Genomic DNA, 18,100 nt, shown 5'->3' with positions numbered 1-18,100 from the left:
AGTTGGCTACTTGTGGGGAGAAATGTTGATTATGGGAAATAGGGGGAGTTTTTGAAATCCGTGGTCAAATTTCTTTGGAATGACTCTCTTTATGCTTCAACATGTGTGTTTGACTTAGAGATAGAGATTTGAGTTTGATTTGCAAAAACAAACCAAGTGGTGGCAAAGGATGATCCATATATGCCAAAATTGAATAAAACTCAAAGTTAGTTTTTATGTGAAGTAGTTTTGCACTTGTTCCACTTGCTTTATGTTGTGTTGGCATAAATCACCAAAAAGGGGGAGATTGAAAGGGAAATGTGCCTTTGGACCATTTCTAAGTATTTTGGTGATTGAGTGCAAACACAAGTGCTTAAATGTGAAAATGTGCCCATAGTTGAACAAAGTACAAATCACAAGTAAAGGTATGTTTCTAAGCCTTAGTACATTGGTTTTGTGTACTAATATCTTGTCTAAGTGTTAGAAACAGGAAGAAGAAGAAAAGAAAAGAAGTGGAGAGTGGCTGTGTACAGCCAAAGGCTGTTTCGGGCTGGGGCACCGGACTGTCCGGTGTGCACCGGACAGTGTCCGGTGCGCCAGACCAGCGTGGAGCAAACCAGCCGCTCTCGGGTTTTTCTTCGGCGACTTCGGCTAAAATTCACCGGACTGTCCGGTGTGCACCGGACTGTCCGGTGAGCCAACGGTCGGCCGGGCCAACGGTCGGCCGCGCGATCGGCGCGCGACACGTGGCCGAGCCAACGGTCGGAAAGGTACACCGGACTGTCCGGTGTGCACCGGACATGTCCGGTGCGCCAACTGTGCGCAGATCTGTATCAGAAAGCAACGGTCGGATGAGCTTTTTATGGAAACAAATCGGGCACCGGACAGTGTCCGGTGTGCACCGGACTGTCCGGTGCCCCCGACGACAGAAGGCAAGGATGGCCTTCCAGATTTGTTCTCAACGGCTCCTAGCTGCCTTGGGGCTATAAAAGGGACCCCTAGGCGCATGGAGGAGAATACCAAGCATTCCTTGAGCACTCTTGATCACTCACACATCAATCTTGCGCACTTGTTCGACATTCTAGTGATTTGAGCTCCGTTCTAGTGTGCTAGTCTTCTGAGCTCAAGTCTGGGTCTTGTGTGTGCGTATTCGCTGTGATTTTTGTGTTGTGTGTGAGTTGCTAATCCCTCCCTTACTCCGTGATTCTCTGTGAACATCTTTTGTAAGGGCGAGAGGCTCCAAGTTGTGGAGATTCCTCGCAAACGGGATTGAGAAAAGAAAAGCAAGAACACCGTGGTATTCAAGTTGATCATTGGATCACTTGAGAGGAGTTGAGTGCAACTCTCGTCCGTTGGGACGCCACAACGTGGAGTAGGCAAGTTTTGTACTTGGCCGAACCACGGGATAACCACTGTGTCATCTCTGTGATTGATTTCTTGTGGTTATTGTGTTTTGACTCCTCTCTAGCCACTTGGCCATAATTGTGCTAACACTTAACAAGTTTTTGTGGCTCAAGTTTTGAAGTTTTACAGGATCACCTATTCACCCCCCTCTAGGTGCTCTCAAAGCCGCCACCTCGCTCTCGCCCCACACTCTCGCCCGCACGCCGCCCGCGCCAGTGCGTAGCCCGCCTCACCGCCTGCCTCTCGCCCGGGCGCGCGCTCCAGCGCGGGCGAGAGCGAGGCGGTTTCGCCTGCTCTCGCCGGGCGCGAGCGGCGTCGCCCGGAAACGCTCTCTCGCCTGGCTCTCGCCTTCGGTCGGGCGAGAGGAGCGCCGTGCCGCCCGTCTTGCAGCCTGCGTTGGCACCAGCCTTACACACAGGTGCTCTGTGCCGGCCCTCGGGTCTCGCTCAACCACCACCTTGCCTCTCATCTAAGAGCCATTGGGAACAACTGGCCAGTCGGAGAGACACTTTGCACTAGGCTAGCCACGCCAGCAATCCAGCATCGTCCAAGTCGAACTGAGCAACAGCTGGAGCACTCCACATGACGACGACGCTAGCGTAGGATGCGACACTGTGCTGGTACTCCGTATGATTTCAGAATACACGCGTATGAATACCAGTGCGACGCATGGGCTGGAATTGGGACTCCTGCGTATGGGCCGGAGTCGCTCGTGGGATTCGCTGATTGGGTCACTTGGTCGGCATTCGCTAGGCCTTGAGGCCTGCTCGATCCATTCGGTCCGTTTCGCGTGCTATGTGTCGGTGTGTCGGGGTGGGGTAAAAAGGCCGCAAAGCCTAGAACGCCATGCGGCGACCATTTCGGCCAGACAGGATAGGATAGGATACCACATGTCCGCTTTTTTTATAAAAAAGCGTCGTCACGAAATTTCCTCGCTGAACTGAAAGGCAGCCTGCAACTGTATCATCTAGGCTAATATTCCAGAGGTTTTTTTTTGACAAAAAAAGTCCGCGTCTGTATATGCCTGACCTATTTAAATATTTAATAAATCTAAAAAACGTTTGTTAAACAAGCATTTCAGATTATTGTTTCGGCCTACTATAAACCTCTAACAGAAACAATAATTCTGAACAAAAACGAACTCGCACAAACTCTCTTTTCTTTCCCCCAACCCTCCCACATATACACTTTTTTTCTTCTCTTTTATAAAACCCCACCCCGAAAATGTCTCCGCTAGTCAGAGTCCTCGCACCGCACGCAACAAGTACGCAGGCAGCGCAGCCTCGAGCCGTCGCCATGGCGAGCAAGCACCTCGTCCTCGCCGCATGCCTCCTCCTCCTCCTGCCCACCGCCTCGGTCGCCACCGACGTCGACTACTGCAGTGAGCATCGCCGCCTCCACGCCGCCCGCTCCGTCGTCGGGGGAGGGCGGAGCTGCAGATTTCGTAGACCTGTAACTGCAGATTTCGCTTTTTGATGTGGCCTGCAGGTAAGAAGGACTACCCGGTGAAGGTGAGCGGGGTGCAGATCCTGCCCGATCCGGTCGAACCCGGCAAGCCCGCCACTTTCAAGATCTCCGCTTCTACTGGTACAGTTTAAATTCGATGTAGCCCCTTCGTCTTTACGCTTCATGCTTGCTGATGTTACTGCTGTGTGCTGTCGGAGTACTGAATAGCTGGGCTTTTTTTTACTCCGTCATGAATTTCTGGCATACGTACTTAGGACTACGATGGGAACTAGTAATCACCAGTCAAAAAAAGTTCGGCACGGGACTGAATTTTAGCTGGAATTTTCCTAGATTATTTAAGTACGCAGGGGTACTGGTACCTTTGGGCGCTGTTGCTGGATGTAATTTTTTTGTTTGTGCATGTCCTGCGCTATTGGGGATTGGGATTTTCCTGCTTTATTCGTCCTTACTATACCAGCCGCTGACGAATTAGCTAGTCCTTTTGGGGGAATTCTTTGAGGTGGTAGGTTGCAGGAGTAGTTGAAGACTTTGCTCACTGAATTCATTGCAGTACTTGGGTATTTGGAAGAAATTAGCAATTGGTGATGAACTTCATAGCATCATAGTAGTACTAGGTCCAGTTGAATTTCGCTCGTATGTTAACTTTGGAGGCGTAGTACTTACCTTGGGTATTGTTGGAGAGCAGCTGGACCTATTGTTTTTCTTTTTCTCTCGCATGTACAGTTCCATTCTCGGTTTGGTTTCTGCATGCACTTGTGTAGTTTTAGCTGATAGCTGGTGTGCTTAGCAGGCTGAAAAGTGTTGAGTGGCTACAGCTACAGTTTATCTTAAGACTACCATCTGATAGTTCAATGTTTCTGCATGTAGCTGTTTGTTAGTAATCCCAGTCATGTACTCAACTACACTTAAAATAGTCCTTTCCATGACACCATCACGAAAAAAACATTTCTGAAGTGTTGGATTGCTTGTTACATGTCTTTTAGTACCATAGTGAACCACTACAAGGCAGGACGGTATTAGTCCTTGTGAAGTAGTAAGGTCGCTTGCTCTGATGTGCCCAGCATCACATTAAGCCTGCAAGACTACAACATGGAACACGACTCTGTCCTGCCACTTGGCTTTGAGAAATAGTAGGTTGCTAATGCTGCCTGGAACATTGTTGAGAATAACTCAGCCATGCGCAACACTATCGTAAAATGGCATGTGATTTTTTGGCAGTCTCTGTTTAGTGGTTCATTCATATAGTTGGTAGTTGCGTGCAACTTCAGTTCTTCTGTTGAATCCGTTTAGCATCTGTTTCAGCGAACTTGTTTTGAACAGAGCTGCGGAATTTCTTTCTATGAAGGAACAACAGGATAATCAACTTAGTCACTGATTGCACCGTAAGAAGTAGCATCTTTTACCCATTTTTGAAAAAAATAGTAATAAAATATATTACGGAGGATCCACCTAATTGAGTCATCTTTGTGTTTCGTATCCTGCTCTTCACATGGCAAGTTATGGTATGACTGACTGATTTTTCGGAGTGTAGTAACAACGATCGAGAGTAATTTGTCCTCTAGCCGCACCATAGTAATATTCCGTCCCTGACATGCTAATAAGTGCCACAATACTGGCATATGCATAATATTTAGTCATGTACTGCAATGAATCGTCCAAATTTTACTGTGCCTGATGTATTTAGTTTTCAAAAATATTTTGAATTAGTTGAACATGCCACATATGCGCGCCCTGTGGCAAGTCGGTCACCTGCACCAGTCATTTGCATGCGGCACAGCTGCAGGGGTATGCCACATTGTTTGATCAATCTTATTCTTTGTAAAAAAAAAGACTCCACTGTTTGCATGCATTTTATTGGTCTAAGTTATCTGAGTACCAAACCATGTCATGATGGGATCGGGATCTAGTTTTTTTTTCGAGTTGTCAAAATGAAGTCTCTTATATCCTTGCGAAGAGATAATGATTTCCATGGATTTTCCAGATAAAACCATCGAGAAGGGGAAGCTGGTCATCGACGTAAAGTATTTCTTCTTCTATGTGCACTCGGAGACCCGCGACATCTGCGGAGAGACTTCCTGCCCAGCGACCGGCGACTTCGTGCTGTCCCACCAGCAGACGCTGCCAGGCTTCACTCCGCCGGTGAGACTTCTCCGCACAGCCAGCAATCGCACGTCTGGGCCCTGTTTGGCAGCATTGTTTTCTAATACTGTGGTTTAGAATACCATAGCATATATAATTTTTTTTGGGTTGTGCAGAGAAAACTTGGGTCAAGAGTGGAGTATCCAATACCACAGAAACACTACAGTATCGAACAAAACCATAGGATAAAAAAAACAGAGTTTTGGAAGTGGTCAATGAAACATCTTTTAGCTAGCCTATAAAACTACGGTATTCTCCAGTACTACAGTATTTACCTTGAAACTAGGAAATCACGGAGCTTCTGAACGGGTCCTTTTTTTTAGTTCTGTTCAGGAAAACCCCCAGATTCCCTCTGTTGTGTTTTCTTAGGACCTGGCAGATTGTGCGCCTGATATTCAGACTCGGATTGGTGTCAGTCAAACGTTGTTCATGCACACTGATGCGTTCTGAGGTTCTTTCCGCTCCGTCGCAGGGCTCCTACACGATCTACATGAAGATTGTCGGGGACGACAACGAGGAGCTGAGCTGCATCTCGTTCGGGTTCAGCATCGGCTTCGTCGCGTCCAGCTGAACACGTCCGAGCCCGGGCACGAGAGGCATCCAGCTCATGGATGTAATTACGTGAAGCACACTCTGTATCCTATGACTTTTTGTGGGTGTCTGTGTTCAACTGAGACGTTTTTATCCGGAGTTGAACATCACAGTAAAGCAAAGTCACTGATACCATGTAATGGAACTCTGAGCGCTTGATGGGGCCCGTGTTTTTTAGACTCACAATAAAGCCGGTTTGTGTTTGTGCCTACGTTAATGGCGTCGTTGTTGTTGTTCGTAAAGCCGTTCTTAACAAGATGCTGGCGCTTCCGTTTTGTGTGGCATATGGCTCATGGCTGCGGCCGTGAGCGACCTGTCAACGGCATGGTGCGATGCGGTTAAAAGACCGCGCAGCCTCCCTCCACCACGCACACCACCACCTCTTGCTCTTCTTCCTCCTCACTTTCCCCACAACAACCATCGCCAAACCAAAACCCACACGCATCCAGAGGCAAAGCTGGACAAGAAAAGCGCCAGGCTGACAGAGAGTCCGTTCCTATTCTGCCTGGCGCCATGATCATCGAGACCCTGAAGGCGCGCATCTTGCGCGCGCTGAAGCCGTCGTCCCTCTCGGCAGCGGGCGACGGCGCGCGCTCCCCGACCAAGCCGGCGCACCAGTGCCACGGCGGCGACGCGTCCTTCTTCGACGCGCGGGAGCCGCTGGACGCGTGGGAGCTGGTGGACGACGGGCGCGCGGCGTCGCCCGGCGACCCGCTGCTGGGGTTCCCCGCCGCCGGGGGGGAGGGCGGAGCGGGCGTGGTGCTGTACACGACGACGCTGCGCGGCGTGCGGCGCACGTTCGAGGACTGCAACGGCGTGCGCGCGCTGCTGGAGAGCCTGGGCGCGCCGTTCCAGGAGCGCGACGTGTCCATGGACCGCGGCCTGCGCGACCAGCTGTGGGCCGCGGCCGGGGAGAAGGCGGTGCCGCCGCGCCTGTTCGTGCGCGGCCGCGACCTCGGCGGCGCGGGCCAGGTGCTCGCGCTCCACGAGCAGGGCCGCCTCGCCCCGCTGCTGCCGTGCGGAGAGGCCGGGGCGAGAAGCAGGTGCGGCGCGTGCGCCGGGGTCGGGTTCGTGGTGTGCGGCGCCTGCGACGGCAGCCGGAAGGCGGGGGGAGACGGCGGCGGGCGCTGCCGCGGCGGGTGCAACGAGAACGGCCTCGTCATGTGCCCGCTCTGTCTGTCCATTTAGCGGCCGCGCAGGGCAGGGCAGGCCACTGGAAACCACCTTCTTCGTCGTCTCGTTCTCCGCTTCTGATCAGAGTCGTTATTAGAATTTATTATAAGTGCTCCCCTTCTTCTCGCAGGCGGAAGTTGTGTCCACTCCACTGCTGCTGGCCTGACCGTCTGAGTGTGTGTTTCGAGTTCTTGGTTTTGCCACATCACGCTTGGAGCGATGTGCGTGATGTATATATATGCTGCTAGTTTGTAGATGTCCATGTCAAAAAAACCATGCATGCTTCCATCCATCCATCATCCATGTACCTTTCAGATTTCAACCGTATCAACCAAACCATCCATCCATGTGCGTTTTCCGAACGAGCAGCTTTGGATTCTGCTCGTTAATTGGTCCTGTCCTGCAACCTTTGTACCACTGCTTTCTGCGACCTTTTGCATCATTGGTTGCGCTTGCGCGTCAGGCCGTCAGGTCACTCGAGATCCGCGTCCGCAGGGCACGGGGAGGCCGCATCAATCAGGCCCGACAGATTCTTTGGTGAGCTAGTTATTGATGGGCCTTGACGACCACATTTCCACAGCGGTCCGCTGCCAAAATAGCGGCGTGCCTGCGTGTGTGTGTGGTGAGTGGAGCGCGTCTCGGTTTATTAGTGCCACCCCGGAGGATTTGGGCGAGCGGAGGCAGAGGTGGCTTATAAAATAAGGCCCTCGACACCATAAACATTCATACCTTTCTCGGCCTTTTGGCTAAGATCAAGTGTAGTATCTGTTCTTATCAGTTTAATATCTGATATGTGAACCATGTGTTCATTTCGATATTAAATTTATTTTTTACGGGGGAGAACCCATCATAATAGCTTGCTATTGGGGTCCTTGAGTGTCGCTCGGACGTTGCACTGCTGCCCGAGCATGGCGCACCCCAGCCAAGACAAAATTAACTTTTTATCAATGGACTAAGTCTATTTGTTGGGCAAATTTAAATTTTGCTAAAACGGATTGGGGCTAAGTCTATTGATATTTTTTACTCATAGAGATGAAAACCGAATTGTAAAACAATTTTTGCGTTGCCGTTTGAAGGAGCGTTATAACCACCGACAGAAAATCAGTTGTTCAAATACTTATAAAAGTGACCCTATTCTATCACGATGTTGGGACTAAAACACGTAGTTCATTAGAGTCTTTTTACCAATTAAGGGCTTGTTTATCAACTTTCTCAGAGATTCTCATTTTTTTAAAATGAACTGATTTTTCTTTAAAAAATAAAAATTTCTTCAAAAAATGGGGTTGACAAACTAGATAGTCCATAACCATTGACCAACAACACAGCGAGATAAGGGGAACCTAATAAAAAAGATATTTTACTTCAGTAACAATATGCACAGGCTGTCATCTAGTATAACTCAAATGCACCGCCCACATAACTTGAGAATCCAGCTGCTTATGTGAAATAACATGCAGTGATTACGATAGGCAAAGCAAGCAACTGGAAGGCAGATATCATTTGGGTTTCAACACCGACCCATCAATTCCCCGTACTGAGACAGTCCTCGAAGAAAGCATTTCCGACAATAGCAAACGGTGTTCTTGTAGCTCACTCTGGCTCCTTGGCTAATATTAGTTTGTGCGGTCAAGGCAAGGGCCATGGGGCGTACTTGTCCGTAACTGGCCGCCAAGCCCTTGATCCCTCTCCATAACCACCAGCAAGCTGATAACTCGGTGCTGAACGTCCAGCCACGCCAGCAGCCGTGTAGGGTCGATGCGCGCTGTCAGGACCATTGTCAGTTGCATCATATTCACCATACCTGGAGTCGTCGTATTCGCCATGCTGGTGATCACGGAAGGGGGCCCTGTCCCAGCCCATTGTGTGGTGCGGCGGTCTTCTGCCATGCTGGTGATCATGGAAGGTGTCCCTGTCCCAGCCCATTGTGTGGTGCGGTCTACTTGTACCATGTTGAGGTGTTCCCAGTCCCAGGTACTGGGGGTGATCATGCCTCCCGCCGGTTCTGTATTTAGAACCTCTCGGATGGGCACGAGAACAGGAACGGTCACCACCAAATTCAGCCGAAGGAAATGGTGACCGAGATGAACTCCACTGCCTCCTGTCATCCCAACCAATTCTCGAGGAATTACCACTAGCGTGCGGGTGCAGCCATTCATGTCTTTGTCTATTGTTATAGGTTCCACGATAGCTGTCACCGCACTCTATCCTTTGCCTGTCCAGTGAATGCTCCCTTGATCCTGTTCGAGTGTTTGTCCATACAGGCTTCTCTTCTGATTGGGCCTTATATCCAGACGTGTCTGCTGCTGTATTCCTTTCACTTCTCCAGTCTTCATAATGAGCATATCTTCCATCTTCTCTGAGATTACGCTTCTTGTTCTCATCCAAGTATGGTCTGTTGCCACCAGATGCGTTGTCCACTGGTCGGCTTCTCTTTTTAGATCCGTCACTTGATGTATCCTGGTGGTCTTGCTTTTCTAAAGGGTGGTCATCAACATTATCGACTTCCGTCCCACCCTTCCTGTAATAAATTGTTTTGCTGTCGTTACTGTGGACCATCCCTCTATCTGACCGTGGATTTTCTCTCCTGGACAAGGTTTCCTTCTGTCCCGAAGCTGATCCGAGTCCATATACATTTTTCTGCCACTTCCTGTCCCTCTTGTTTCCTGGTTCTAACGGACGTTCGTCAGCTTGCATCTCCATCCGGAGGTTGTCTAGCTCTAGAGCATCATTCTGCCCTTGATTTTCACTCGAGTCTTTGCGCTGAGCAGCTTCTTTTCTAGTGTAGTCCTCTTGTGTTTTCCCCCTCCCATTGACATATTTATCCACCGCGATTATGCAGGCCACATTATCCAACTCAACATCGTCGTCCATAGGGGTGTCCTGCAACAAGGTTTCCAATTAGTTCACATAAAACATGTTTTCTTGTACAGATGTAAGAATAGATTACAGTTTGCAGATGTTAATAGGCTAGTCGTGTTAGTCTATAAGCACCTGAACAGAACAATCATACATGCCCTTGGTTGATGGCCCATCATATTGTGTCCCTAAACATGTTCCCCTTTGTGCCAAACATGTTACCCTGAAATGAAAAACCAACAGACCCCTGTCAACTGTTAGCCATACTCTTGTGGCATATTGCCACTTGAGCTACACCACAGAAAGAATGAATAGGAACAATACAGCAAACCAAAAATTTATCTACAAAAGAAAATATTGGTAGTTGTACATTAGAGCCAGCCAAAATATAAAAGATAAGGTTTGTTGAAGTCACAAGTTGAAATTTTTAATCTAATCTATATATTCTGTAGGCAAAAGTATAAAAAAAACAGGTGAAAAAGGACACTGAGCTACCTCTTCTCTGTTTCAGTACTTGCAACACAAAATGAAATGCCAAATTGATTTTCATGCCCTTTCATAGTTTCTGCACCATTTTGACGAGCAGCAACACCCTGTTTGGCAATTTGTGGATCACCCTTCAAGTGCTTTGCTGCACAGTGAGGCTCTACAACAATCTGGGGCAATGTGCTTTTTGCACCTACATTGTCAGCTTGCTCACTTTCTGCTCCACACAACCTGTTTGGCAAATCTGTAGGTTTTGTTGATTGGTCAGTGTTCTTTCTCCTTTTGTTCTTTCTCCTTTTGCCAGTCATCCTTCCTTTGCTGTTACCAAGCCCTTTTGTTTTGGTGTATTCAGGTGTAGCTGGAAATTTTATATGGTTCCTACTAGTTGTGCCAGTATCCTTGTCTATTTCATGATCTCTGCACGATATTTAACAGAAGTCAAATGCTGTGAGCAGCAATTGCAGAAAAATAATGGCAAACAAATCAGGAATAACTTACAGGCAGTAAATGAAAATTGTGTCGGAAAGCTTCCAAGCGCGTTGGTTACCATCCTTGTCCTTTGTTCCAAAGGATAAGTCCCTAGAATATACATTAGACGGCATAAGAACAGCACAACTAGACAAACTAAACAATCTAAGCAACCAATCTGGATGAACAAGGATAAGTCCCTAGAATATACATTAGACGGCATAAGAACAGCACAACTAGACAAACTAAACAATCTAAGCAACCAATCTGGATGAACAGTACCTTGGAAGGCATTCCCTGTGATATGCTCTTGGACAGCGTCTACACACTGCAAGCTGAAGTGCTCTTTGAGCTTTGTTCTCCATGTGGCCACATTTGAAACACCAATGTATGGGGCACGGAAATGACATTCCCGACATAATCCTTCTTTCCAACTCACCATCAGTGGCATTAGGATCCAATAATTGTGCAATGCACTTAGGGTGGTAAAAATATCCACAAGATGCTTGATTGCATTGAAAGACCTAACAGAATGTACGCTACTGATTAAGACCAAAATAGATTTAGCAGTTAATTCCTCCATTCTAAATTTAGGTCATTTTGGCTTTCTAAATACATAGTACTCCATTCCAAATTATACGACATTTTGGTTTTTTAGATACATTACTTTTATTATGTATCTAGAGATAGTATATATCTAAGTGTGCATAGCAAATATTGAATGGAGAGAGCACAAGCTATGTATCTAGACATAACATATATTTAGGTGGATAGCAAATACTATGTTCCAAAAAACTGTAACACCCCGTCCGCTCTCAGACCGACGGTACTTAATTCTGGCAACCCTCTAGGACCATAGATCATCCCCACAAACCAACACGAGCCTTTTGTGCACACTTTGGCCTCATGCGCAACCGAGAAGACTTCTCGGTCGGTCACCCATCCCATGATTGCTCTGGGCTATGCATGCTTAAGCCAGAGGTTTTTTCGAGACAGGCTTCCGAAAAAGAAGATGCACCTTGTTGGTATGAGGATTCTATCAATATTATTAAGCCTTGGGCCATGATATCACACAATCCACTTGGGCCAGGATATCACAAAAGCCAAAATAACCTATAATTTGGGTCGGAGGTAGTAAAATAGAGTTAAATGCATCAGCGGCGCCTAAACTTATAAAAGGGCACCACTTTAGGCCCATGAACTTTGTAAATGTGGTTTAGGGCCCCTAATTTTGTTTCATGGTGCACCACACATCACTAAACTTGTAAAATGGTGCACCGCCAGGTCTATTTCTGGACCATACCGACCATTGTGGTGCACCACTTAACAAGTTTAGGGTCTTAGAAATGTGTTTTCAAAGTTCATGGACCAAAGTGGCACCTCTTAACGACTTCAGGGGCTGCTCATGCATGTAACTCTAAAATATAGGAAGAGTGACTGAGGATAATGATGTTCAAAAGAGAGAAGAATGTTGCTAGATAGTACATGAGGGCCTACATTGCTTACCCACACCAATACATGGATGCCTATTAAATAGGCTGCACCCCTAACCAAACTAAGCAATGTGCAATCTGATAGGTCAGTCGCATACATGAATTTAAGCCATACAATCTATTATATCTAAAGCTCTAAGAGCATCTCCAACATGAGCCACAAACGGGGTCCTATTTTGAAATATAGGACTCTAACACCAAAAACATGCTCCAAAAGGGGCCCTATTTTACAAAAATTCATCGAATGATTATAGGGCTCGGTCTCTCGGGTCCTAACTCCTAAATATAGTACCCCATTTACCGGAGCCCTATCCTCATTTGGTACACTATTCCTAATCTTTTATTTTCCAAATAACATGATTTGTTTCCTAATAATATGATATATGGCTCAATTGTTGGAGCTGCAAACGTTTTTGTGGTCCTAAACACTTCAAATCAAGTCCTATTTAATTTTGATGACTCAAATAAAGGACTTTTTGTTGGAATGCTCTAAAGTAGCTAACAATAACTGTAATGTGTACCATGCTGCTACTGCCTTGTCGTGCATATACTGCTGTGCTTGGCCATGTACCGCTGCGAAGGCCCAGTGCCATAATATTGTCTTTTGTTTCCACACTAGTTTAGCATTCCATGTGGCATGGAGGGAATACTAAAATTCAAAAACATAATGGAATAGGAAAATAGGAAAACTATGATAGGAAATAAGCAACACTGTCTTAAATTCCCTCAGCAGGAGTCTTCCTTTGATGGCTGGTGGTCTAGAATCAACGAAGAGGTGATCGGACAGGTTTGGCAAGTCTAAATTCTATTCTCAAAACTTGGACCATTTAGAATCATCTTAATCGCTGTGCATTTTATGGGGCCTCACCAAAATTTGAGAGCATCACACTGTTGGCTGCTGAGGAGATGAGATTAGGGGTTTGGCAGGGGCTAAAGGCATTGCTTATCTAGCTGCCTTGTCACTTGAGGGGTTTAGAGGTGTTTTTTCCTCCTGGTCATGGTAGTGCTTTGTGGTGTAACATAGGCGATCTAGCTGTTCGAGTGTGATGGGGTGCTACCGTGCTAGTGTATGTTTTGTAAGGGTTTCTCTATTCAGTTATATCTTGTTCATATAATGATACACAGCTCTCCTTTATGTTCAAGAAAAAAGTGTGTCTGTTAAATGAAAAAAAATACTAAGCATAGTGGCTTCAGTATACCTTAGCATTTGGCCCATGGGATGGTTCAAGCTCTCCACATCTAAAACATTGGTGTTGCTTATTTTTGCAGTTTGCACATAGATAAGTACCAATTCTCTGTAAACAAAAATGACATGTCACTAATTAAAGCCAGGAAAATGAAAAGGCTGGCAGCACCATTGAGTAAAAATTTCAAGAAGCTACCTTTACTTCTGCTGAAGTGTAATGAAGACTTTCACATTTAGATTCTCTGCCATCTTTCTTTGTGGGGTGGAAAGACCTCTTGCATGGACCGTCACAGCTGAATTAAATCATTGTAAGAATTAAAGTATATAATCGAACTGATTTAATAACCCAACAAGAGCTTACAGACAGAAACATTATATGCTACAAAACACAATGAACACTCCATGGATATCGTGGAAGACATCCTCATCTGTCACTTGCATGCAGAAAGTAATAAGTGTTTTTCCTTGTTATGGTTCATCAAAACTTCAACTCGCTGATCTTACAAGTAATTCAGTAGATTTCCACATTTACTCCAGAAGCAAACCCTTAATGTGAAACTGCATAAAGTAAATTCACCTTGTACAAATTCAAGGAGACAACTCATAGCCTATGAACTGACAGTGTAAATAAGAGGCACAAGTGATCTTGAAAGTTGATAGTTGAAACACCCAAACTTAGGCGTGGCATCCTAGTCCGCCTCATATGCGGTTCACAGCTTTTGGATCCACTCTTTATTGCATCTTTGTCTATAGCTCACATATACCAACTGTGTTCAAATTGGGAGACAATTTAAGGGAGACTGCTACGATTAGGAAATGGGACTTAGAAGGATTAAGCAAGGTGGATCTAGCTGCAATTAGGCTGAATTGGTGGCCATTGTTATCTATCTTCCCCTTTCTCTTTTCTCTGCTACCTTTTGCTTCTGTTATCTCTTTAACGTTAACCTTATTTCCCCTTGCCTATTGCCTTAATCTTCGCATACTGTTAGTGACCATATTTCATGCAAGCGTTAAAGGTGTTGATCCAAGTGGAAGGTGCTTAATAATATTGATCATGGCATGGATAAAGATATGGAGCACATGTACAAGAAATGGAATAAAAGACAGATAGTCAATTTTGTGCACCTACCTAAGCAAATGTCCTCCATCATCACATAGCGCACATATTTGATCGGTAACATCATCATCACTGCTGCCATCACCATCATCACTGCTACCATCACCATCACAATCATCACCACTGTCATCTTTGTTACCATAATTGTTATCATCATTTTTTCTAGCACGCCACCCGTCACTAACAATGGATTGTGCTTCCATACCTAAGGCCTTTAAAATAGGCTCATTCAAAAGAAAAGTGAAACATGAAAAACCCTGAATATGTTTTAAAAAAATTCTCCCTCAAGTTAAATAAGTGTCGTTTTGGGTTGTGTGCATTCAACCATTCCAACCTCTGATAACAAAATACTTTTTATGTACTAAGTTTGGGTATTTGAAAAATATTATAAGTAGGGTCACACAAAATAGTTCAATAACACTATACTTTTGGCCTTTTGCTATCCTTCGTAATAAATGTATTAAAGAAATAGTCAAAGTTCTATTTTGGGGACTAAATCAGTGTCCAAAACGACACTTATTTCTACCGGACAGAGTAAAATGGACATTGGAACATAGTAACAAGAGAAGTGCACATTATAAATTTGAGCGATAAATGTCATCTAACTTAATTTGGAACCTCCTGATCAATCTGATTTCATGACTATAAAAAACTCTGACTCAACCATGAACTATGAAAGCTTTCTTGAATAAACCCCAACAACTTTTCGCCATACAAGTTGCTGGCGCATCCTGAAGTTCCGCAGCCCAGCAACTAAGTTAGGAAACAAAATGAAAGTGCCCCACAACATCTCTTCTCCCTGTCACTCTTCACAAATATGCCTACATCATGATTCTCACTGTTGTTTGTAAAGCTAACATATAGATCTTAGCATACCTTTTTAGTTCTCTTAAAGCCATTCTCAATGAGCCTTTGAAGAATCTGCATATATGCAAAAAAGGAGAAAAATCAGTCCATGCCACTCGTCTAACTTGTCTCATGACTCTGAAAAATCAATAAGATCCATTATTCAAGGTAATGACGAAATTATATAAAAACTTCCACGCAAACAAATTGAGGGTGGAAATTCTAGTTGATTATGTAAAGTTTCAACTTGAAATCAAATTACCATGCTTTCAAAGGCAATACAAGGGCCCTCCCTACTGTGTGTATTTCCCTCAAAAAGAAAGGGAGTAGAAAGTAGGGCGGTAGGGCAAAGTAACTTGTACCTTTGACTTCATCAAGGTTTGATCTTTCTCTACAAACAACTTGATTAGGGTATGGTGCTTCATCAAGTCATCCTCCACGGGTTTAGGATTGTATTTACTTCAAAAGACAAACGAATAAACATTATAAGCATATACTCGAGGGTAAAGACAAAGTAAGCATGTAGATGGATACCCAAAAACTTCATCAAGGTGATCCCAAAGGTGATTCGAACTTCTTTGCTCCCCTCTCCCAAAAAAGTGGAGCATTTGCACCGTAATCAATGTTGATCGAACAATGTCTCCATAGCATTTTCGTGGTTTCAACAGCTTTATCCACTTGTGCTCAATAGAAAGCACATAGATGTTGGGATGCTCACTGTCAAGCCTTATCTTCCAAGCTACCACCTCCTTGTACACAGGAAGATTTTTATCCACAAATCCACACAAGAAAACATCCTTTCTGAGGAAAACTGCCTCGCTATCGTCCTCACCAAACTGGAAAGGCAAGATACTGAAACAAACTGGTTTCTCTTCACCATCCTCAAAGTAGTATCTGTTGACATCCTCAATTTGTGGGTCCACTCCATCATCATCATCATCAAACATTACAGTCCACACTTGATTGAAGCAAGAAAAAAAAAAGAAATCTGACAGAAGTTAGTTCACTATTAAGCCTAAATTTATCAAAGTTGTTACAGCAAATGAACACTGGTAATTTGCTTTCACGGAGACCAAACAATATGACATTTTGCACAAAAAAAAAGCAAGAACAAATAGATACTCTTTTATTCAGAACAGGGCTAACAACAAGACAAAATGCAGTAAACAATAACTAATGATCTATGGAAGCATTAGCTTACTAATCGAAATAATACACTGAAAACAGGAATATGACATGTGGTTATCAGGTGAATAACCATGAATATAAGAGCACACATTGAAGTGTTCGTAATATAGCAACCTGCAAGGCAACTAGCTTGATAATGTTACTAACAAAGCAGTCATCACCCAAAAGTTAATACACAGTTTCCCACTAATTTGATATTGTAGTTTGAGTATTTGACATCTCATGGCAATACATCAAATATTTAACACTCCAACTGCTCGGCTGCAACTACAGACTTACAATAAAGAATTTAAGCGATAAGCCGATAAGACAAACCGATAAGCTAGAAGCTCGTGAGGGGTGAAAAATTCCTACACAACCTCCATCAAACTACTGGCAATGAGGGGGGTGAAAGATTTGGGGGAATTCAGAATCAACCAGCCGGCCCAGCCCTTAGTGGTCTAAGTTTGCAGACGCTCCACATGAAATTACCACTAAATAAAAATGTTGCACAAGAAGTAACACGAAACAGACGTTCTGACTTAATTGTGGGATAAAATTGACTATATTTAACGCCACACAATCACTAATGCAAATGCAGTCCACACGAAAGAGACGTTCTGACTTAATTGTGGGATAAAAATGTTACAAAACAGTCCACACAAATCTCAGGCTTTCTTTCTATACCACTTCTAGTTCGTTCAAGATTTGTATGGACTGTTTTGTAAGGCCGTATACAAGCAACTGTAAAAGGCTGGAACTGAATTTTTTCCATTGTCTAAAAATATTTAACGCCGCCCTTGAATGCAGGACACCCGATTTTTTTTCAAAGAAATCGAGGTTAGTAGGCATACTGCATGCATATACACTTGTAACTAGATTCAGATCCGGATACAAAAGGTACGTTAGGGTTTAGGCGCACGGTTTCGCACAGCAAGAAGTGAGGACCAAGGGGAGGACGTATCAACGGATTACGTTACGGTTTGGGCGCACGGCTTCGCGCAGCAGGAAGGGAAGACCGGGGGGGGGGGGGGCATACCTGGTGGTGCCCGTCGCCGGCGAAGGTGGCGAAGTAGGGCGGCGGCGGCAGCGACAGCGGGCCCAGTCGTCGTTCGGCGATGGAAGAAGACGATAAGAGGCTTTGGAGTTGCGGTGATGGAAGGAGAGAAGGCAGGGAGGTTTTGGAGTTACAGTAACCGTACTACGTGGTTTAGGCCCTTTTGATAGGCCGTTTGTGTTACAGTAACCGTATTAGGCTTATTCCGATTGAATGGAATTAGATGTGTTTAAATTCCAATTAAGTTAAAGTTCTTTTAAATTTTTTCTAATTTCATCTAATCCATATATAATGGGAATAACTGAATAAGTCCTTACATGGTTGAGGCCCTAAAGCCCCGTTCCGCAAACCCGAATCAAAGCCAGGCCACCAAGCCAACCAGCCCGGGACCCAGTGGATCACTCATTCCTAGCTATAGCCAGGAATCCATCCAGGTGTGGGTCAAAATCATACAGATTTATTCTTGATTCGGGTAAAAAGAACACATGGACCGGATTCTAAACCAGATTGTTTTATTCCGCTTGAAGCAAAACAAGGAATAGACCAATCCATCCAAAACGAACTAGTCGGTTACCCGTGCGTTACGACGGCTCACAACAATATCCACGTAAACTATCAACCAAAAAAATCTCAAATTTTTTATTGATTGTCTCCGCTCTCTACATATTTTT

At 45.0% G+C, this 18,100-nt stretch overlaps 2 protein-coding genes and 1 non-coding gene across 3 annotated transcripts; 2 read left to right on the top strand and 1 right to left on the bottom strand.

Annotated features, from left to right (window-relative positions):
* Positions 1-2,625: 2,625 nt before the first annotated feature.
* LOC100273402 (uncharacterized) lies at positions 2,626-5,790 on the top strand. Its single transcript, NM_001147839.1, has 4 exons — positions 2,626-2,764; positions 2,872-2,970; positions 4,832-4,989; positions 5,462-5,790. Exons 1-4 carry the CDS (start codon positions 2,680-2,682, stop codon positions 5,558-5,560), a joined length of 441 nt encoding a protein of 146 aa, NP_001141311.1. The 5' UTR covers positions 2,626-2,679; the 3' UTR covers positions 5,561-5,790.
* A 1,688-nt stretch (positions 5,791-7,478) lies between these two features.
* Positions 7,479-7,675, top strand: LOC111590951 (U2 spliceosomal RNA). Its single transcript, XR_004856741.1, has one exon. It is a non-coding gene; the product is annotated as a U2 spliceosomal RNA (small nuclear RNA).
* Positions 7,676-8,062: 387 nt separating this feature from the next.
* Positions 8,063-17,813, bottom strand: LOC103648264 (putative EDM2-like family protein). The gene is made up of 12 exons (XM_008672753.3): positions 17,412-17,813; positions 15,740-16,163; positions 15,568-15,664; positions 15,236-15,280; positions 14,372-14,571; positions 13,439-13,535; positions 13,256-13,351; positions 10,846-11,087; positions 10,594-10,674; positions 10,105-10,512; positions 9,745-9,832; positions 8,063-9,633 (listed from the first exon to the last, which is right to left on the bottom strand). The coding sequence occupies exons 2-12, from the start codon at positions 16,150-16,152 to the stop codon at positions 8,380-8,382; spliced, it is 3,021 nt and encodes a 1,006-aa protein (XP_008670975.1). The 5' UTR covers positions 16,153-16,163; positions 17,412-17,813; the 3' UTR covers positions 8,063-8,379.
* Positions 17,814-18,100: the final 287 nt, after the last annotated feature.

The sequence above is a fragment of the Zea mays genome, chromosome 2 (assembly GCF_902167145.1).
Source record: "Zea mays cultivar B73 chromosome 2, Zm-B73-REFERENCE-NAM-5.0, whole genome shotgun sequence".
In the NCBI taxonomy this organism is placed as follows: Eukaryota; Viridiplantae; Streptophyta; class Magnoliopsida; order Poales; family Poaceae; genus Zea; species Zea mays.
The sequence above is the reverse complement of the archived record's forward strand: the minus strand, read 5'-3'. Positions and strand labels throughout refer to the sequence as shown.

Excerpts from the sequence above, each read along its gene's own strand:
- LOC100273402 (NM_001147839.1), top strand. The coding sequence starts at position 2,680 with ATGGCGAGCAAGCACCTCGTCCTCGCCGCATGCCTCCTCCTCCTCCTG. Across the intron at positions 2,765-2,871 it reads CACCGACGTCGACTACTGCA|GTAAGAAGGACTACCCGGTG; the intron begins GTGAGCATCGCC and ends TGTGGCCTGCAG. Across the intron at positions 4,990-5,461 it reads TGCCAGGCTTCACTCCGCCG|GGCTCCTACACGATCTACAT; the intron begins GTGAGACTTCTC and ends GCTCCGTCGCAG.
- LOC103648264 (XM_008672753.3), bottom strand. The coding sequence starts at position 16,152 with ATGTTTGATGATGATGATGATGGAGTGGACCCACAAATTGAGGATGTC. Across the intron at positions 14,572-15,235 it reads GCTTTAAGAGAACTAAAAAG|GCCTTAGGTATGGAAGCACA; the intron begins GTATGCTAAGAT and ends CCTATTTTAAAG. Across the intron at positions 9,634-9,744 it reads TGTATGATTGTTCTGTTCAG|GACACCCCTATGGACGACGA; the intron begins GTGCTTATAGAC and ends ACCTTGTTGCAG.